The 16,028-nt window shown below is 42.1% G+C and overlaps 1 protein-coding gene across 35 annotated transcripts in view; it reads left to right on the forward strand.

Annotated features, from left to right (window-relative positions):
* Positions 1-16,028, forward strand: part of RBFOX1 (RNA binding fox-1 homolog 1) — a 1,225,669-nt gene that overhangs the window by 909,446 nt on the left and 300,195 nt on the right. For 3 of the 35 annotated variants that reach the window (XM_072982866.2, XM_072982867.2, XM_072982868.2), the window contains exon 1: positions 11,760-14,770. The exons of 29 other annotated variants lie outside the window; for them this stretch is intronic. In XM_072982866.2, the coding sequence (XP_072838967.1) occupies positions 14,627-14,770 (144 nt within the window). In that variant the 5' untranslated portion in view covers positions 11,760-14,626. Of the gene's footprint in view, positions 1-11,754; positions 14,771-16,028 lie in introns of those variants that run through there. 3 more of the 35 variants (XM_078381459.1, XM_078381460.1, XM_078381458.1) reach the window with 3 other exon arrangements.

The following is a 16,028-nucleotide window of genomic DNA, read 5'->3' on the forward strand; positions in this document are numbered from 1 at the left end:
AGGAATTGAAAAGATAATCGATGTGTCATTGGAGGTGAAAATCAAGATTATTCACACTCTTGCAATCCCGATCATAGTGAACGGATGTGAAAGCTGGACACAGAAGAAAGTCAACAGAAGAAAAATGGATTCGAGATATAGTGCTGGAGGAGAGTTTTGTAAATACATTGGACTACCAAGAAAGATGAACATGTGGGTCCCAGATCAAATAAAGCCTGAACTCTGGAGGCAAAAGAAAAAAATGTTGAAACTTTACTACTTTGGGCAGAGCATGTGAAGGTAAGCTTCCCTGGAAAGGACAATAATGCAGGGAAAAGTTGAAGGAAGCAGGAAAAGAGGAAGATGAAATATGAGATGAATTTATTCCCCAAAGGAAGCCACAGGCTGGAGTCTATAAGAGCTGAGCAGTGTTGTTGAAGACAACATTTTGGTAAATGGGTCACCGGAAATAAGTCCGAGGTGACTTGACTGCATGTAACGATAACATAGATTTATACTCTGATTCCAAGGCATAGGCTTTGCCTCCAGCTCTTTCCACTCTGAACCTCATAGCAAACCTTCTGGAGACTCCTGCCCAGAAATCATGGGGTGAGTGGGTCAGAAGAGAAGAGCATTTTCTGGGTCTGGCTAACATGAGGCCGTGTGCAAGTTCACTGGAATTCATCACAACAACACAGACATTCTTATGCACTTGTGTTGGAAAGCTGGTTGAACTTCAGTACATTTAAACATTTCACTAATGTGGTGTCTACCTTCTCTTCCCTGGTGAGCTGACTGTTCATCTCCAGATAGAGTGAAATGGCCCGAATAAGTCCAAGTCATAAAGCCTATGGGGGTCACGCTGGGGTGTGAATCATTCAAGATTAATGTCCTTTAATTAATCCTGCTGTGCCCAGCTGAATCATGTTTGCCTGTGGGGGAGTTAAACAGCGTTCTTTAATTGAGGTTGTCAGTTTTGTCGTTTGGGAGGCCCGAGGCACTAAAAACCTTCAGACTTTGTGTACTCTGAGAAGAAGAGATGGCCTCTCAAAAGTAAAGATAAAGTAACTGAAAGATGTTACCGATATTGCAGGTGGGGTTTTTTTTTTTGTTCCCATAAAAAAAAAGCATTTGACACCAAAGACTGGGCCATAAATGTTGACCTGAAATGTCACACAGGTTGCAATTCTGTACACTCCTAGTTGTGTGGAAGCCTTGTTACACATAACGGAGCTGAATAAATTCTGGTTCATACGTTGAGCCTATCTAGATCCCTGTGATCCCCACTGTTATTCTCCAGGTGCTTTTGAAACACTTCTTACCCAAACAGAGTGAGCATATTCTCCATTTCATGTTCCCCCAGCAACTCATATGCAATGAATATGCATTCATCGAAGCGACCAGTTGGTGGCTTTTTATTTTCAGCAAAATGCTGTAGCAAGTTTTTATATTATATTTTGTATTTATTTTATCTTTATATGAATGGGTCTATGACCGCACAATAAAACTTACTTACGGTACTTACAATTTAACCTATTTTGTGTGTGTGTGTGTGTGTGTGTGTGTGTGTGTGTGTGTGTGTGTGTGTGTGTGTGTGTGTGTGTGTGTGTGTGTGTGAGAGAGAGAGAGAGAGAGAGAGAGAGAGAGAGAGAGAGAGAGAAGAGGGCCTTCCTGGTGGTGGCTCCCAGGCTTCAAAACACACTGCCCCACAAAACCAGGTTGGCCCCCTCCCTCCTGTCCTTCCAGGCAAAAACCTTCCTCTTCAGGCAGGCATTTAAGCAGTCATTTGTCTCAGGAATGCTGTTTTTTAAAAAAAATTTACGCATCATTAAATGTTTTAGCATTCCTTTTAAACTTGATTTTTTTTAAAAAAAAATCTTAATATATATTTAATTGTGTGTGTCCTTTTTTTAAAAAAAAACAATGTGATATTTATATAAGTTTTTTTTTAAATTTGTTGTGAGTCTCCTTGGGTCCCTTATGGGCTGAAAGGTGCCATACAAAGAATATAAATAAATAAGATGTGATTCCCTATTTCCTGAATAAGCATGCATCCAATCTTGTTCCCACTGAATTTATTTATTTAAAATATTTCTCCTTTGCTCCAAAAATAAAATAAAATAGTGAGAAGCATTCTTCTGAGCGGTCTGCAATCAAAGAGAGAATTTTCCACCCATAAACATAAACCGAAACACAACAGAAAATAATAGAGCAAGAGAAAAAAAATTCTAGTCTAGTAAAAATGGAGTCCAGTGGGGGAATCGAACTCCCAACCTAGCAGCCAAAGACTTCACCCCTTGAGCTGTTCAGCAGTGAATGGCTTTTACTTACTTTTTCCCCAACATACAGCACCTCTTTTTTTACAACGCCTCTTGCTGCTGGGAAACCTGCATGTGATGCCTTACAGCCTGGCCTGGGTCATACTTACTTAGAAGTAAGTTGTCCTGATTTTCCTGGGATCTGTTCCTGAGTCACTGTTCAGGAATCACCTCCTACTTAACAGAAAAAGAAATGTGGTCATTTTGATGTTTAGCTCAAGGCAAATAAAGAACCACCGTAATATCTTAATCTTTGTGCAAAGAGCTAATTTTGAAAAAAGCAGATTTAATAGAAACCCTTTAAATAGAAATCGGGGCATTCATGACAAGAAAATACCACCGCCATGATGAACTGTCACCGAGGGATTTGAAGAATAAGGAAAAGAGCCATCTTATATTTTTAATTAGCCTCTGTAATGGAGTAGAGCTGCTTTCAAAGGCCCCCATTATTCAAATGTTTGGAAAATCCTCACTCATGTATTTCCAAGGCAATGGAACATCGTACAGGAAAAAGAGAATTTCTTATCCTTCGGGTTCGAAAGAAAGAGCCACAGAAATTCATGTGGCATAGAGGTGAAAACCAAAAGTTAATGTAACACTATGGCATTCGCCTCTGCCAGGCATTTTTTGACTGGGTCCAATCTTCTCTGGGACCATGGGGGCGCGAGTTTGTTTTTGTTTTTTTAGATCTTTGGGATCTAAAAAGATCTTTTTGTTTTTTTTAGATCTTTTTGGTTTTTTTAGATCTTGTTTTTTTAGATCTTTGAGGACTATATGGGAGGGTAGAAAGATCATGCATGTATTCACTGACTACATGCAAACTGCACTACTCTGGAGCACCCCAACACTACCATGTTTGAGGGAAAGATTCATACAAAGCAAAGCAAGGTGTGCTGTTTATATACCTCCCCATGGCACTTAAAACATGCTCTGAATGGTTTTACAATTTAATTATGCAGCCTACACATCTCTCTCTCTCTCTCTCTCTCTCTCTCTCTCTCTCTCTCTCTCTCTCTCTCTCTCTCTCTCTCTCACACACACACACACACACACACACACACACACACACACACACACACACACACACATACAGGGTGGATACTCAGTTTGCTGGCTTTGGAAGAATCGAAGGCTGAGGAAGGCCCCCTTGTGCACTCCGGAATTTGTGACTAAAAATTTTGCCATGGCATAAGCCTCCCCCCCCCATACCCGCTAATGGAGCCCTCAACACTCATGACTTAAAAGTAAAAATGAAATATTTTTGGCCACTAGAGGGTACAACAGACCTTTTTTAAAAATATATATATAGAGAGAGGTTATCTTTGACCTTAGAATGGCAGAGTTGGGAGGGACTCCATGGGATCATCCAGTCCAGCCCCTGTCAAGGAAGCACTACACGGGAATCAAACTCTCAGCCTCTGGATCCACAGCCAGATGCTTTAACCACTGAGCTATCCTGGATCTTTGGGGCTGTCTGCACCCAGTGTAAGATATGCTAAGGATAGAAGCTTCTCTTTTGCCCGGCTTGTAACCAATCACCAGAAGATAAGGGGTTCCTACTATGTGTATCAAAAATATACCATGCGATAGATAGATAGATAGATAGATAGATAGATAGATAGATAGATAGATAGATAGATAGATAGATAGATAGATAGATAGATAGATAGATAGATAGATAGATAGATAGATAGATAGATAGATAGATAGATAGATAGATAGATAGATAGATAGATAGATAGATAGATAGATAGAAGGGTGGAAAGATTCACATGCAATACCAGAATCCAGTGATCATGCATGTATTCTTCAAGAATACATGTATTCTTCATTAACAAGTATTTATAGCATGGTATGTAGCTCCCACTAGTGGCCCGTTCTGGTAATACATGTGAAAACATTCACACACACACCCCGGATATTTTTTTATTTTAATATTCTTAATAATATCAGACTATGGATAAGTGAAACCATGGATACTGATGCCATAGATATGGGGATCCTACTGTACTGACTTCAGAAGTAGATTTGACATAAACAATTCAACTTAAAACCTTCTGCATGAAAAATACATTATTTATACAGTATACTGATCTAAACCCACATAATAGTCTATGGAAATACCACATCTTCTGCTGCACAACAGATACTAAAATATTGTGTAAAATCTTTCATTTCCTTTCATTTCCTTTTTTTTTTCAAAAGAAAAAGAATACAGACAGCAAAATCTATTAATCAGCACATTAATCTGCATAGTAATAGTTTTAATAATGGTTGGCTTCAAAATGTGTAATGGTCATAAGGGAAACGGTGGATTTAGCGTTTGAGTACCACTCAGGAGATATGGTTTTGACTCTTACTTGGCAAAAGTAAACCATTTCTTGAATGTCTCACGTACCTCAAAAACTCAACGAGGGTCACTATCCGTGGAAAACTATTTAACCACCCAGAAGAACATAGATTCATAGATCAATGTTCTCACAGTAAGTTCCCAAGGATGTCACACAAAATAAATGCTGCAACAATTTAAACAATAACAAGGTTTGAAAACGAAACAAGAAAACATCTCCATCCACAAATTAAAGCCAACAATCAATCCCTTACTAATTATAATCATAAAGTGTGGTGAAGCCAAATCTGATGGATGATGCCCCTTTTCACAGTTTTCCAGGTAGAGAATACTCATAAGTTATTTACCATTTCCTCCCACTAGGGGTGCTCTGGAGCAGCTGTGCAGCTGGCCCAAGGCCACCCAGGTTGGCTTTTCTCCCGGGGAGACCCAGTGGGGGAATCGAACTCACAGCCTCTGGCTCTGCAGCCAGAGACTTATACCACTGAGCTATCCCTTATCAGAAACCATCAAAAGGTGAAGAGAACAACATTCCCTTTACTTCTCAACTAAAATGAGCAATAACAAGGCTTCCTTGTGGGGAAGGAACTCCATAATGGAAATAGTCGCACAGAAAATATAGTTAGGTCCCATATGGCCGCCAACCTAACTTACTTGAGTCATGGCGCCTACACTTTCCCAGCAGGAGGATTACACACCGACTGAAGAAAAGGAATTACACCAGCCGGCACCGAAGACGAATAAGACTTCCTGCTAATGTTTTATGAATCATTCTAGCTGGCAGAAGCTTCAGGAGTGACCAGAAGAATCACACTCTTTGCACAATCTGTAATTAGCTTACTCATTGATGTAAAAGTGATATCCTCTAACTCTGATAGCTTTAGAGAGGATTAGAAAAATTCATGGAAGATCAATCTATCGATGGGTATTACCTTCCCTGAAAGATCATGGCGTGTGGCTGTGCCGTATTGTCAAATATACTATAACAGCACTGTTGGCAATACGGTGTTGGCAATACGTGTGCCTTGTGGTTTCTGCAGGTGGGGGCTTCCAGGAGCGTTAGATTCCCCCCTGCGCAGATTAGAGATGGCGAACGTACAGCGAGTCTTCAGCTGACACTCTTTCCCGCTCCATGTTTGGTGAAGGTTGAATTTGGGACATCCCAAGTTATAGCCTCTTCCCCCCCCACAAGCAAGTACCCCCATGAAAGTGCTCTTTAGCCACCTGCTTTAGCCACCATTTTCCCGGTTCATGCCCATCTCTAATGATGAGACAATAAGACCAGCTACAATCCTGTTGAGTAGCTCTGCCAGTGCAACTGGGACGACATCAACGGCAGTGCTGGATCACCACTAATTAAAGAGTACTTTTTTGGTTTTTATTTATGGGGGATGCACATGACTCATGTGCAATGATACAAGATTATGCCAAAGCTGATTTTAAAAAAAAAAGAGAGAGAGAGAACTCTTTAATTAGTAGCAATCGGCTCCTATGATATAACTCTAGTTGGCAAGCAAAGCTACACCAAAAGATGATGATCATTGGCACTTATAGCTTTGACAAAGTGTCAGAAAGTTGTTGGTTTTTTTTTTTTGCAAAAACGACTAGAATTCCATGGCTAGCATGAATAGCATCAGGTTCTAGGGCCTGTCATCCAGAAAAGTAACTCCCCCCCAGTTCAGCATTTCAGGGGGGGGGGTGCTGAGTTCCCAATGCTTTTCACAATCCTGGCTTTCAGCCTCCTCTTTCTCTCCCTGTCTCTTTAAAAAACGTTACTGAACTTCCAAGATTGAGCAGCTGTCCTGCCTCCCCTTCTGTGCCTCCCCCACTTCAGAAATAGCTGGCAGATTCAGTACCTCGTTAAAAGAATCAGCCTCCTCCCCTTATTAGTTTGACATTCCGAATGGGAACGAGGAAGGTGGAAACATTGATTGTTCCTTTTGTAGGTAAAAAAAAAGGCCCCGACTAATCTCTGCAGCTTGGTCATCATCATTAAATGAGGGCCTTTTCCACCTCCAAGGTTTCCAATTCAAATCCAGTGCAGGTCATTTAATTTTTGCCTTCTCTCTCTCTCATTCTCTCTCTCTTCCTCACAGTGTGATATAAATCGGTAGCCTAAGTCCGGTCGCTAACAAATGAGCCCCGACTGCAATTGACACTAATTGGCTCCCTCGTTGTCTGTCTCAGTAGAGCAGCCAAGGATCAAGAGCAGTACAGACGATGGGAACTGTCAGGGTCCCACCAGAAAAGAGTTGGTAAACATTAATGGTGATAGATATAAGGAAGGAGATGATTGTTCTTGTGTTCCTTGCTTAGTTTTATGCTGATTGGAGAACCACGAAAAGTCTGAATTTCTGAAGAACCTTCATGTACAATATTTTATATATATATATATATATGTATATATAAGATATATATCTTCTGAGCAATACCGATTTGAAGGGTCTTCACCAGCAGTTGACAATAGCCCTGGGCAAAGAATGGGTAGCCCTCCCTGCTTGTAAAGAAATTCCAGTCATCTGATCAGAATCGTTCGGGTCTTTGTTGACATTTCCCTCAAGAGATGGAACCTTCAAGTGTGTTGTTCCTGCTGAGTTTCTGATGGGATTGGGTCATATCTCCCAGTCAACACAAGAGGGGTCTCCGTTTATTAGCCAATTTGAGAACCACAGTTCCAAAATATATACTGTATAATGTGCAGTTTGCATAATTATGTTGTAAACTGCCCAGGGAGAGTGGTTTAAGCACGGCGGGATGGTATATAAGCAGCACACTTTGCTTTGCGAATCGCAGTTCTAAAATATATACTTTGGCATATTGTTTTATGGGCTGCCTGGCCTAGTTCCTCAGGTGCAGTGAGGTTTGTTTGTCCCTTTTCAATTATTTTGGCTGCCCGCAGAATGCCTGGTGGTCTGTTTGTTTGATGTGCTGTTTGGGAAAACTTCAATGCCACTGTTGTCCTCGCGTCAAATGTTGATCCTTCACTTGTGGCCAGTGAAAATGAGGACCTACAAAATTGGTCTCATTGCCCTGGAAGAGTATGGAACTTTTAATGACACGCGTCTTAAGAGAAGAGAGTTTTGGGGGGGGCTTTGTGCATGTGCAAATTCTGCAAAATTCTGCAAAATAGTGTTTTAACACAAATAATGTAACTTGTGCAAAATTATGATGGTTACTGCTTTTTTACATGGACTAGAAAGATTAAATGCACTGGATTGGTTGCTTGAGTCTTTTTTCTTTCTTTGGTGGCCATCCATTATTCTCTCCTTTTTGGCATAAGTGTGGGCACTTTGCTGCAGAAAAGGAAAGCACACAGAGACATTTGGTACAAGATATGGGAAACAGGACAGGAAACTATTATGTTTCTTGTGTCACTCTGATCTAGCAACGAGGAATCTTGTGGGGCATGAAAATTCCTCATCAAGAGAACGTGTCAAGTCAAGACACATTAAAATCACGTGATCACTGAATGTAGTCAGTATATTTGACATCTCTGGTCCTAGCTGGAGGGGCCTTTATTTAATACAAACACTTTGGAGAATAGAAAATAGATAATGGGTTTTGTTTCTAAGAACCAGGATGGGCCAAGGTGCTACCCTGTGAGCACGGAGCAAATGTTAAGTCATTGTCCGTGTCATTGTAATCATCATCACCACCACCCACCATAATGTCACTTAAATTGTTGCACTCAAGCATCTGGTGGCTGATATTTTTTTCCCCTTTCTGAGAATATACTATTCTGAAGTCATCCATGTGGTAAATGAATATTAGACTTTGCATCAGTGGATCAAATTTCCACCCCAACGTAAAATGCATGGAGTGGGTTTGGACCCGTCTCTTGTACCATAAGGCTGTAGGGAGGACAAGGTGGACAGTAAAATACCATGAGCTGGTCCTGGGGTATACATATCATTTAGCATGTCCCTGACACTCCCCATTAGGCAATACTGCTGCACAACTCAATTTCAATATGGGATTCATGACGCGAAACATTTTGCACTAACACAATGTGGACCCTCACGTTCACATCTGTTGCAACGAAGAGATGGTTGAGTGGCAGTGAAGGCATGCAAATGGTACAGTGGGTTCTCTTACAACTATACCATTCCTGGGGGACTTTTTTTTGAGGGTGGTGGTGGCATTTTTCTTGTAGCTCTCATTGTTCAGCTCATGACAAGGGGGAAAAATGGGAAGACCAGTAGCTGATGGGCTTCTCTGCAGAGGCTAACCCTTACTACAACACTCCCTGAATGAGAATGATAGATTCTACTTTGCAGAATCATGTCCACCCCCAACATGATTCTGGGTCTGAGATCGAAGCAGGAGTTCTTTCATTATCCGAGATTTCCCCTTGCTGGTGACATCATCACCCTTATGCAGGCGTTAGTTACTCAACAGGATTTGGAGTGCTTCAAATTATTACTATTTTTTTCCCTGTCAATCTCTTCGAGTGTTAAAACATAGCATCCAAATTCTGGTAACTTAGAACATAATCTGAGGTAGGCTGGTAAATCTTTACACAATTCATCTTTGCTCAGCATGTGAGGCAACTTTTTAAAAAGTTTTCCTTAACGCATGACAGTATGAAGTGGTGTTCTTTTCTTTCTTGATTAGTCTTGGAGAAAAATGTATGTGTTTCGATGAGGGATGTTTGAATATTTCTGTAACATGCACTTTTAAAATGTGACAGCTGTTCACTAATAGTAAAAAGCCATAGCCTTGCAAGGATTGGTTGTGTCTCTGCCAGATCCTGCTTATGTTTGTTCTTAGCTTCACAAAGAGAAGTCACCAGTTTAGTTCAGACACAGGAACTGTTCACAAGTTCATTTTGTGCAAACGGGAGAAACCACAATGGAAGGTGGTAGGAAATCTATTTGGAATCTCTGTCTTGCACTTAAAGGTGTGCTCTCTTGATGGCACCAGAGAATTCTTGAGATGCTCTCTCATCATGCCACGATGGCTACAAGCAATTAAAATTTTGGCAGTAGTAAGAGAACTGCTGGATAGCTCAGTGGTTGAGGTCTCTGGCTGTGGAACCAGAGGCTGGGAGTTCAATTCCCCCACTGTGCCTCCTTGACGGGCCGGACTTGATGATGCTCAGGGTCCCTTCCAGCGCAGCAGTTCTAAGGCTGTTGTTATTATTATTGTCTTACATCCTTAGTCTGAAGGCACTAGATGCTGTTATACTTTTAAAGCGAATCAGGTTTCTGCTCCAGGTGTGACTTCTAGATACTCAATAAAGCTCACTACCATCCATACATGTTGAAAAACAGCCCTGACCATTGCTTTGTGTTTGGGTGAGAAGTGGTTGACTGATGAAAAAAGGAGTCAGCTTCTGGAAGTGAGCAGAAGAGGGGATCCTGTAGACCATCTTGACTGCTACCATGGGTGTTCTCAACATTCTTTCTGCTCTTTGCTATACCAAGCTTGGCATCCTTTTCCCTCTTGGCAACACAGGCACAATATTGTGCAACAATATTGGGCCATTCCCTTGCTTTTGAATCATGGCTACAGAAGCATAATATGACACATTCATAAACCAGTGTGTGTGTGTTTAAGAATTGAATATACTGTCACAAGGCTACTGCCTATCAAGTAAAGAATTCGAAACACCTCTCTGCCTCTTTTGACCCTTTTCCTCCAACACATAGCATCCCGAAACTGAAAATCATGTCCTGCATCTCCTGGACCCTTTTTCATTTCATAGAGACAGGGTAGTCTGAAGAAATGATTGATTTTGGTGGAACTGTGGTCCTCAATGTACATCCAATGGTGGACCTAAATTTTGGGGGCCCTAAAGCTTGAACTGCTATGGGGACCTGTTCTCAACCAGCAGCGAGGTCTAGGTAACTGCTGTTGTCGTCTTCAATGAGGTTGTTTTAAAAATGTCAATTGAAGTCACTTCTGGGCATCTTCCAGGATTAGGGCCTTCGACGCGTAAGCTTCATTCGTTTCATAGTAGATCTGCCCCAGGTACAACTCATGGGGAAAATCTTCATGGAATGTGGAAGATCTCCACTCTGGACTATCAGCCTTGATGCATATGTAGAAGCCCGCAGAACCGGAAAGAGGGGAATAAGCTGGCCCATTCCCCTTCCTAATAGATCAGTTCAACATATTTGCATCACAACGCAAATCATTGTGAAGAAACAGGCATGGAGTTTCACCAGAGATGTTGCAGGAGTAGCAGTTGAATGAGAGGCGTGTGGCTGCTGTTTTTGTTGGTTACCTTGCTGTTCTCCCAAAATCTGCTTCCAGGCTGAATTTTCTAAAGAGATGAGAAAGTAATCAGTTGATAAACAGATGCCTGGTTGTATGAACAGGCGGGGGGAATGTGCCCCACTGCCAACGCACACATGTGCTGTAAAGGGAAGGGCATGTAGGAGAAGACTGGGAGGACGTCACTTACCCCATTTTGTTTGACTTCTTCGAACTTGGCTTTGGAAATGGATAACCTTGGGCAGTTCGAAACTGCTTATCCACAAAGCTGCCCGGAGCTTTGCTTTTTAAGAACAGTATAATAGAGAGAGCAAACAGATTTATTAGGTCTCTTATTCAGTGCATTTGTTTTTCATTAAACATTCTGATAGGGTCTTATTAAAAAGGGGGCCATGTTTTATTTATCAGGCTGCCTCTGTAAATGGGCTGAAGAAAGAAAGAAAGAAAGAAAGAAAGAAAGAAAGAAAGAAAGAAAGAAAGAAAGAAAGAAAGAAAGAAAGAAAGAGGTTGAGATAGAATTTATCTGCTTAGGGCATTTCCTGAATAACATGTTTACTGTGCTGGAAAAGAGAGGGGGTAGGTTGAGATACTACTGTCAGAACAAGAGACTGCTTAAGGCAAGAGGATAGAATAGATGGAGGAAAAAAATGCGAAAGTAGCAATAAAAGACTTCATTTTATGTTAGCTTTTCCTCCCTTTCCTTTGTGTGTGTTTCTGTATGTAGGCTTTTAATTCCCCCCCCCCTTTTTTCCCCTTTTTGCATTATAAATTAATTTGTGCTGTTCAGCCTCGCTGTGATACCCGAATAGCTCCAGTTCCCGATACACTGCAAAAGCATGGACTCCTCGCGCACATGAAAGAAACCCCTCTTTTTTGTAAGTCCAAATGTTTCTTATTTTTAGGGGTTTAATAGGGTCGCATTGGGATGGTGCGGGTTTGTTAAGACAGTCGTTTTTTTTCCCCCCAAAGGAAGTGAAATATTTTGGGCATAATGGGCCTTGTTAAAGCTATGTGGGTGGGGTTGGTGCAGTAAGATTGCTATAGGGGATTTGTGTGTGTGTGTGTGTGTGCTTTTTTCTTTTTCTTTTTAAAAAGATGCTCTTTTAAATATTTGCACCTCTCAGTATGCAACAGCTAATTTCTTGTCAAGTTGAACTGTTTGTCTGAATTACTGGAATCCTCTAGGGAGGAATTTGCATTTTTTGGTTCAATTAATGGATTGGGAAAGAAACCTCTTTTACTTAAAGGGAAATCTGTGTCCTTAAATGAGTGGAACTTATTTCCCTCTTTTGCAAACAGACAGCCAAAAACCAGCGGAGGGGAGCTAATGGGACAAAAATATATCTCTGTGTGAATATTATGGTGTTTGTTCCTTCAAGGTTCCCTTGCTTGCTTGAAATCCTAGTTCCTTTTGCTTCTGCACCTGTTTGTTTAAAGTTGTATATTCTCAACGAGTGTTTGAAAAGTTCTCCCTTTTTCTCTCTCTCTCTCGAAAGAGAACCTCAAAAGCAGAAGGGAAATCCTGAGGCAAATTCTTGCAGATTCAGCTGCCTTCTAGATGAATTAATAATGCAACAAATTTGTCAGGATCCATTTTGAACAACATTACCGTGTTGGAGATGAGAAGGGGGTCGGTTACACCTCAGTAACGCAGCCATGTGTGCAGAGGAAGGAGGTGGGGAGGGAAATTTGACCTCAAGGACAAATTTTGATCATCAGTGATTTAATTTACAGATCACAACCTATTTTTATTACACAGAGACTAACTAGCTTTTGCTAATGAATAATGATCACTCCATAAAATAAAAGGGGAAAAACCAGCATGCGACAACGGTATGCTAATTCTGATGAGGTGTGTTACTCTCTCCTAAGTAAAAAAGTAAACATTGGGTTCTCCCTCCCGTGACTAATGGTGTTTGCTCATCTAACCTGACAGAATCGCGGGCTGTAATGGATGGCCTTTCCGACCCATTTCATGAGACGTCTGTCTGTCTGTTTGCCCATCTATTTAGGTATCTGTGCATGCGCATATGTATACATGTATGTGCACATGTGCATGAGAGAGAAATAAGTGACAGGGAGAGAGAAAGAGAGGGACACAAGAATATAGGGTTGGAGAGGAGAGGAAAAGACTTTGTTAAGCTATGTTTTTTTTAAATTCCTTGCGATTCCACAGCAACATTCTAATTTTTCACAGTGGTTAATGATTTTTTTTTTTACAAGCTTCTGTGGAAATGCAGAAAGAGAAAAGTGCAAGCCATATTATGGAGAATGATTTCTTTTTAAAAAGTGGGACAGAGAGAGAAAAAGACAGAGAGGCATACAGAGGCCCTGAACTCTTAATTGTTTTAGGTGGTTGTTTGTCCAGTTTTGTCTTAGATGTATGTATATATGCTGATTTCAGTTTACTCAGGGCGAGGTGGGACTTTTAGACCCTGGAAAGCCATCTCCCCAAATACGGTATCAAAGCTAGAATCAGCCTCACCTTCTCTTTCTTCTCCCTCCGTGAAAAAAAAAAAGACTGGATTTATTTAGAAGCCAAAAAAAGGGGGCTCTGTGTAAGATGGAGTTTGAGCTTTCTTTTCAAATCAGGCATGTAAAGCCCATCTGTGCGCGCGCTCGCGTGGTGCGTCTTTAGAGGAAGGGCCAGATAGAAGGTGATCCAAGATGTGTACAATCCGGAATGTTTAACTTTCTGTACTTTGGACACACGGAATTCTTCCTCTGCTTCCCACACAGAGCCCCTAAAGTTCCATCTTTCCTCTTGCTTTAGAAAGAGGGATTCCCTTTCTGTTTGGCACAGGAAAAAAAAGGAGAGAGAGAGAGAGAGAGAGAGAGAGAGGATGGGGAGGGGTGCTTGTGTTGAATCATAACAGGCTTTCCCGTCCCAGCTGGACAGTGACATTAATTGCTCCAAATCTCACGTCTATTTGGAGAGCCTTGTCTCCATCCCTCTCTCTCTCTCTCTCTCTCTGTTTCTCCTTCTCTCTTTCTGCTCCTCCAACCTCTCTGGGGATATGATTTCTTTTTCTTAAAAAAAAAAATACAGTTATTTGAATTTTTGGTGTGTGGCAAAAGGATCCTACCCGGGCTAGGACCCATTTGACAAATGAGAGGAGCTGAGTAGCATCTTTTTTTTTTTTGCACCAGAAGGAGTCTCTCGGAATCCCTCCCGCTGGCAGGCTGGCTCTGTACAAGAGAGCAGCTTCTATGTGGAGAAAAACCCTTCACGCGCCGGGTGTCACCGAGGGGGTGTTTCAGTCGCTCAGCTTGGAGGCTGTAGGCTGTATTCTCTGCGTTGCTTATTAAACCACTTCCACCACCACCACCACCCCTGTTTTCCTTTCTACCTCTCTTGGGTTTTGTGTTTGTTTCTGCATTCAGGGAGGGGGGGACAGAAAGAGAGAGAGAGAACAAAATATATGTATCTCTCTCTATATATAATGTACCAAATGGCCTTCTCTAGGACTTGAACACTGGGGTTTGGCAAGGGAGCCAGAGGTACCACCAAGAAAGATCAGAAGAGCATCAGGCACTGTGTGTGGGGGGCTCCCACCCACTATTTATTTTTTTAAAAAAATATTTGGGGGGCATGTGCACTTAAAAGAAGACCTCTGAGCCAGCGAGAGGGTGCTGGTGCTGGTGGTGGTGGCATCGCTTGGGGTGTGGGTGTGTTGAAAGAACAACATAGAGGAAGGCAGAAGCAGCAACCTCCTCGCATTGGGGTGAGTCGGGGGGGGGGGACGAGCGACGTGCTTGCATGCAAGCCCCCTCAGTCCTCCAGCGTCGAGTTCAGAGCAGCACCATGCAACATCCGCTCACGGGGGCGACCTGCGTGGCGCTTCCGAACGTCGGCATGTGTCCCCAGCTGTCCTGTGCCTTGACTTTCATGTATCTGCAGCAGGTAAGCCGAGTCAACTTTGCCATCCTCTCCTCCCTGTGCGCTTCTCAATGTCTCTCTCTGTTCTCTCTCTCTCTCTCTCTCTCTCTCTCTCTGGTTTGGCCATTCCCTCTGCTTGTCACTGTATTGTCTCTACCTGGAAAGAGCTTTTCTGCCTGAATGGGATGTGTAATTATCTTTCTTGCGTGTGGTGGACTTGGGCTCTGCGCTTTCTTAATCACCGATATATATTTTTTTCCTTATGCCTACGAGAAGTGAATTTTCTGCTCCTGTCCTTCAGGGCGACAGCTCGGCTGCCTTTGATTTTTTTTAATATGTGGAAGTACTTGTCCTTTTTATTTATTTATTGAGGGCTGGCTGGTGGCTGCTCTCATTCCTAGTGGCTTTTCTTTGTGGCGGTGGAATTTTTCTTTGTGAAAAGGGTCCATAAGCAGTGCTTCGGTTAGGCAGATTTTTTTTTTCCCAGGCAGCCAGAAGGAAAAATTAGCTTTGCCCTACATGTTAGAGGGGTGGGGAGCCTTCCTCTCTCTCTCTCTCTGGCTCTCAGAAGAAGTCCTCTAAAGTTTTAAGCCCTAGTGCAAATTTGGGTTTAGCTTGACATCAGGCGTGTGAGGTCTTGAGGTAGGCATAACCTATAGAACTTAACCACAGTTCTGTTGATGGATCCTGGATAAGACTGTGATTTTCCATTTCCTCATTAGTACATGAACATTATATGGAAGAGTTTTCTTTTCTGTTCAGAAGGGCAGATGATTCCCCTCCTCCCTAGGAATCACTGGTCCCCCTCCTTGTGTTATTTTTTAAGCCTCTTCTTCTTGGGGTCCCCCCCTCCGGTTCCAATTTGCTAAGGGAGGTTTTTTTTTGGGGGGGGTTGTTTCCTCCTCTTTCTGAAATGGCACAGAAAGAAAGAGACAGCACAGCACAAAAGCTGAGCAGCTCGAGTCCGCCTACTCGAAAGTAATTGCCGCTGCAATCTGTGAAGGTTTTTTTCTCCCAAGCAAATGCGGGCTAATCCTCAAAGTGTCGGCACCGAGCAAGAGAGATGCGTTTGTGCTTAGAATTCGTATTATAATGTATAGTTTTGTGAGCAATAAGCTAAGCCCTGCGCGGCAAGGAGGATGTGCACTGGATTTTAGAAGCAAGATTAAAATATATTGTCATGCAAATGTGATTAATTGCGTTTATTCTGTTGAGGGTGCCATCTCTTCCCCCCTCCTCCCTCTTTATATGTTTACTACGGCTCAGCTGAAGCGTACACTGG

Source organism: Pogona vitticeps, chromosome 13 (assembly GCF_051106095.1).
Source record: "Pogona vitticeps strain Pit_001003342236 chromosome 13, PviZW2.1, whole genome shotgun sequence".
Classification (NCBI taxonomy): domain Eukaryota; kingdom Metazoa; phylum Chordata; class Lepidosauria; order Squamata; family Agamidae; genus Pogona; species Pogona vitticeps.